This window comes from Austrofundulus limnaeus, unplaced genomic scaffold (assembly GCF_001266775.1).
Source record: "Austrofundulus limnaeus strain Quisiro unplaced genomic scaffold, Austrofundulus_limnaeus-1.0 Scaffold5, whole genome shotgun sequence".
In the NCBI taxonomy this organism is placed as follows: domain Eukaryota; kingdom Metazoa; phylum Chordata; class Actinopteri; order Cyprinodontiformes; family Rivulidae; genus Austrofundulus; species Austrofundulus limnaeus.
Window position 1 is genome coordinate 5,838,381 of NW_013952407.1, and position 5,672 is coordinate 5,844,052.

General features: G+C 37.6%; 2 protein-coding genes across 8 annotated transcripts in view; one reads left to right on the forward strand and one right to left on the reverse strand.

The window, feature by feature from the left end:
- Positions 1–2,057, forward strand: part of kctd17 (potassium channel tetramerization domain containing 17) — a 36,670-nt gene extending 34,613 nt beyond the window's left edge. For all 5 annotated transcript variants that reach the window (XM_014028424.1, XM_014028419.1, XM_014028444.1 and 2 more), the window contains one exon: positions 1,071–2,057. Coding sequence is in view for 1 of the 5 variants with exons in the window: in XM_014028444.1 (XP_013883898.1) it covers positions 1,071–1,100 (30 nt within the window). In the remaining 4 variants the exon portion in view is untranslated. The remainder of the gene's footprint in view (positions 1–1,070) is intronic.
- A 2,438-nt stretch (positions 2,058–4,495) lies between these two features.
- gucy2cb (guanylate cyclase 2Cb) overlaps positions 4,496–5,672 on the reverse strand; it is a 39,971-nt gene continuing 38,794 nt past the window's right edge. For all 3 annotated transcript variants that reach the window (XM_014028403.1, XM_014028394.1, XM_014028410.1), the window contains one exon: positions 4,496–5,178. In XM_014028403.1, coding sequence (XP_013883857.1) covers positions 4,965–5,178 — 214 coding nt within the window. In that variant the 3' untranslated portion in view covers positions 4,496–4,964. The remainder of the gene's footprint in view (positions 5,179–5,672) is intronic.

Sequence of the window (5,672 nt, forward strand, 5' to 3'; positions counted from 1 at the left end):
TATATATGATATACCTTCTGAAATAACTACTGTATTCATTCATTCATTCATGTATAATTCTAGAAATTTAACCCTAAAAATCATCCATAAAGTGGGAGGGCAGTGATACACAGGTTGTTGATAATTCGATTTTTAATGCTTTTTAAGCTCAAAAAATGATCATCGTATTATACTTGAATAAATATGGTATTTATTTATTTGAAAATGTTTATGAGGAATTATAAAATCACAGATCTAACAACAGGTCTACAGATATTTCAGACACTTTTGCACCAAGCAGACAGCTGGTTTGTGGAGACATTTATCTTAAGTCACTTTGATCCACTGTTGGACCTTCTGACCTGTTTGACTGTTGAATCAGCCTCTCAATGACACATATTGCTCTAATTAACTTATAATTAACATCAGGCTACAGATGCATTATAATACATTCAAGAACAAAACAATCATGAAGTTAGAGCTGAAATCTGTGATTTGGTTCTGTTGAACTATAATAATCTGACCTTACTGCAACATTGTTTCCATTATTGAATTATATATGAGCTCCTCTATTTCTGAGTAACAAACTCACGTTGTCTCGTGCAGTAATGGATCACACGTCGGAGTAAACAGTGAGGCTTTGTGGTGTGTTCAAGTGCTAGTTTTATTTGTCAGGTCATCTTAAGAAGTCACAGCAGACGAGTCTTTTGTCCCAAACTAGTTTTTGTTGTCACCGTGGTGCATAAGAGCCTTTAAATCACGGTTCAGCATCTTGGATATTCTTCTTTGTAAAGCAGCAGAGGTTTTATTTTGCTCCCAGTCAGAACAATTAGAAACACTGTTAAACACAACGCAGTTGAAACTGAAGTCAAAATGACCCACACTCATAAAGATGATCAGTAAACATTTCATAAACAATTTTTTTTTGTTACTTATTTGCTCTCATTCTCACACCATACTCATCATTATTATTGCAGCAGAATCACAGCTTGGGTTGTGTTTAAGTATTAAGATGTGTATATATTAGTATATATTAGTATTACAGATTATATTGTAACAGTACTTCAGTGTGTTTTTCTTTCATTTCACAGCTTTTCCAGATCCATGGGTCCAGGATGTAGAGGCACCAGGACTGTTTCTTGGCAGGCTGGTGCCATCGTGTACATGTTGTACATCTGTGTGTCGCATCACTGAGCTCTCATCAGAATTTCTAGAGTTATTAGCAGTTTATCGACAAGATGTCACTTCTGATTACCAAATGATGCCATTAAACTACGAACCATTGCGTTGASTTGCAGCACTACAATCCAACACTTTTATTTCTGTGTAATTTCATGTACTCTGAAGGCAGCTGTGGAGCTCAGTACATTCTAACCAAAGACTGGTGTTACAGCTGACTGGACCGAGACACTGAACTGCTCAGACAACTGACCTTGTCCCGTTATTTCCCAGAGTGGAGCTATTGCAGTGTCACTATGATTTGACAGATGGGGTGAAGAGAAGCGTCTGTTGTTGTTCAACATCTGGACTGTGACATTTCCGGATGTGGCACCTGTCAATCATCTTCTCTCATCCCAGTGATGGAGGCAGTCGTTCCCTAAACTCTCTGCTCAGACAAAATCTCAACAACACTCATGATTTTAAAGARGATAAAGCAGGGCCTGCTTTCAAGTCAAATATTATCAAAAATAAATAAAAAAATCAGGAAATGTCATCAGTCTTTTAACAGGGTTTAAATCAGGTAAAAGTGACATTCCACTGTGACTTGTGACAGGGTTATAACCTTCTGCACCCACTGGATCAGTTTCATGAACTCTGGGTCAGAGTCACATTGTTTTTATTATAAATTATGTCCTCTCTTGTAAAACCTTCTGAAAGGAGGACAGTTTAAATTTTTCCATGACTGCACAYACAGGCTGGTGGGACGACGACAACTCACACAACTATCAGACAAATTGTGTTTTCCACTCTCAGCCTCGTTGAATGACTCTAAAGCTCTCCGTCAGCTCAATATGGTTTTAGTTTATTTCTTGTCTTTTTCAAGGATTTTTAACAGAGGAAGCACAATAAGTCAGCTTTATCAYGTGACTGCATAAAATATATTCTGTTTCAACATAAAGCAAATCAGTTACAGAAAAACGTTTCTTTTCAGCAGGAAGTAGCTAAAACAAGCCCCGTCCACGTTACTTTCAAAGCAGATTTTCTGCTGTGATTTCAGCTCCTGTTTACACAAAACCTGTTTTTAGTGAGAAAAGTGGAAATTTTTCACAACTCAGATTTTGGTTTATCTTTGTCGACGACTAATATCAGGCTTTTTCAGAAACTAAATCTTGTCCACCATTACTTTGTGTCCTAGAAAGACTGTAAACACAGCATTTTTACAGTTTCTGCGTTAAACAAATAAAAAAACCAGGCAGATTTATTTTTGAGAAAAGGAGCATGTTCTTCCTGTGTTTTGTTCGGGACGTTAATATGGATGTTCTGATTCTGGACCCTGCTTCGCCAGTTTTATAAAAAGTCACAGTTTTTTGCTGTTAATTTGCAGTTTTGGGTTAACTTCAGTTTAATTTGTGAATAAAAGTTAAGCTCCTTAACATTTTCCTCCCTCGTCACGTGTACACAAAAAATAAATTATTTAACGTAAAGTTCAAATTTAGACTGTTTGCTTTAGAAATACCTGTGCAGACTGTGTGTAGTGTTGCTGACATTTTTTATAGAGGACTGTTGTGTGATGGAAAATATCACTTTCTGAGGTTTTTGAAGTGTATAAGTCTAGTTTATTTGACCCTGATAAAAAAAAACTCATTGAAAGTCCATTGCACTGGTCAGAAAACTCACCATCCTTGTYTGTGTACACTCCTGTTTTCTGGTATACACACCTGCCTGGCCAAGACCAGTAGTCCATTGATGGGTTAGGACTGAGGTGTAAACTGGCAGATTTACTTTGCTTTTTCAGATTATCAGTCTTGTAWTCTTATAGGAGGAGGATTTCTACAGAATACTTCAGTTCTGGAGGTTTTTCTGTTGAATGCTGAAAGTTCAAATTGTGACAGGCTGTTAGGTTTATATCAGCAGGTCTGTAAATAAACTTTAAATATTTAGTCCAGTATCATGTAGCCCACCAAGCAGGATTAAAGGGAGGAAACTGGGATAAATGTCATTTTTTTAGAGGTTTAAATAGAAACAACTGATATTAAGGATGCCAGTAAAGGTGCTGGAGCGTCCATATACTCTTATTCTGTTTGCATCATGAGGTGCGACTGGAGCAGGAATGGTGAGCTTTGGTCACTGCAAATTTTACAAGTCTTCGTTTACAACCATAAGATTTTTTGGCAAAACAAAGAAAACCCAGGCCTGTTCAGAGTTCTGCAGGTCCAGAAAAATGTTCAAAGACAAGTCTGAGAGTTGGACTTCACCTGACTGAGCTGATATTTAAATAACGTCGATCATTTTTACACAGTCACCGTTTAKACTGAATGATTTTCCTGTAGATTTGAAAAGAAAATGTTCAGTGACGATTTCCTCATTTTAACATCWCATTTAATCAGTTCAATCATTTATATTCATGTTAACATTTAAAGTCCAGTTTGTAGATTAATCCCAGTTTGACCACAGCAGAGCGGGATTATGTTCTGCCTCTGAGTCGAGCCGTTGTCGTCTGTCAGCAGGTTATCTGTGACCTCCTGTTGTTCGGCTGCAGGACATTAAAACAACCAGAGACAGTCGAGTTCAGGATTAATTCATTGTGTTAAATAGAAACTACTGTATATCTTTAGAGTCATGTTGTGTGTTTATTTATACCAGCGACCTCAGCAGAATGACTTGTTTTTGTTTTAACTCGGATCATTCAGTGCCTTGAGTTCAAGCAGCAAAACTGACCAACGTCACACTGTTTTCATAGATTACTTTTTTTTTTACTGCTGTTTTATGTTTCATCAAAGCCTGTTTGGTTTCCAGTGCTGCTCCCGTTCATTTCTAACAGTTTGTGAGAGGAAATGTAGATGAAGCCGTTCGATGCTCGTAAGATCCAAACGATCTACAGTTCGTAAAAGCTTTATTTTGTTTTTGTTTTAAATTATTTTTTGAAAACTTTGGATGTTTCTTTGTTTATTTCTGCCTTTCTTTTCTTACAATAGTAAAATAAGAACAATCTTGTTCACATATATGCTGTTTATTTTGTTTGTAAAAATAAAAACTGCATGGCCAGGGATTTAGTTTGGTTTGCTGGATCCTTTTTAATTCAGCAGGATCTGCTTCCAGTTGTTTCTGCTGTCTTTTTAATATTTTTCACGTCACATTTGTTGCAGAAAGTTCTACCTAGATGTGTATATTATTTTAAAAACAAAACAAAGACTGACATTAAGGCCCTGTCACACTAGACAACTTATGCCAACTTATGAAACATTTTTTATGTCTAAATTGCTAATAAGTTATTTGATCAATTTGTTAGAATTACAGTATGTACACACTGTTTTCAGTTGCAGCTTCAATGTAGATGTGTTTAAAATGTTCATAAGTTGTGTAATGTCACAGGGCCTTGAACAATCAACATTCTCTGTCCGCTGATGTACTTTGTGAACACAAAACCACGTGACACATGAATTGTAACAACAGATGAGTTTTTTTTTGTTGTTTGATGTATAAAAATGTTTGATCTGAGCACCACACTACAAAAAAAACCTTTTTTTTTCTTTTTTACTGTAGATGATTGTCATTGTTGTCTACAAAAATAAAAAATCCTTTGTTTTAGAGAGTGTTTTAAACTCTTATTTCTCTTCAAAGCTCTGAAATATAAATAAAAACATTACAAAGATTGAACAACCTGTCATTATGATACAAAACAAGATGGATAAATTGAGCAAATACAGCAGAAGGTGAGTTTCTAGAATAAATTCCAGCAGGTGTTTGTTTCTCTTCATCTTGTCCTCCACCTGCCGGCCGATGTTTGTGTGTTTTTGCAGAGCTCTGCAGGAACTCCGGTGGTCCTACAGGAAAGTGCTGAGGGTGTTGTCCACGGTGGCCAGGTGCAGGTACTCGGGCTGGCTGCTCTCAGACTCTGACTCCTGGTCTTCGTCGCCCCCCACCTTCCCTCCGTTCCCGAACGTCCTCTTCCTCCTCCGCACGGACCCCCGGGAGCGGCGCTCRAGACACGCCAGGATGGTGTGGGCCAGGTCCTGCTGCAGACGCTGGACGTTCTCTCTGCGAGAGGAGTGGAGGGAAAATGGCAGCGGTGAGAGAAAGAAGGCGAGTTTGAACAGGTCCACTGCAGTGCTGCAGAACCAACGAGGTGATGTGAAAAGTCCAACATCAAAAAAATGTTTTTTACTAAACAGTCGTTGAACAAAGTGGTTTGATTTCTTTAGGGTTTGCTTCCTGACTTTACTGCCATTTTTAAAAGATGTGTTGACCAATATTTCTTCAGGTTTTTTGAACACTTAATTCAGAATTTATCTTCATTTTAGCTTTATTTTGATATTTTGTCCAGTCTTTGGGACMAACCATGACATGTTTCCAGTAAATTAATGTAGTCCTGAAAGCTAGGGAGAAAAAACAGCAAATGTCTGAAGCCCTGAGGGACTGTACAGTGGGGAAAATAAGTATTTAGTCAGTCACCAATTGTGCAAGTTCTCCCACTTAAAAAGATGAGAGAGGCCTGTAATTGACATCATAGGTAGACCTCAACTATGAGAGAC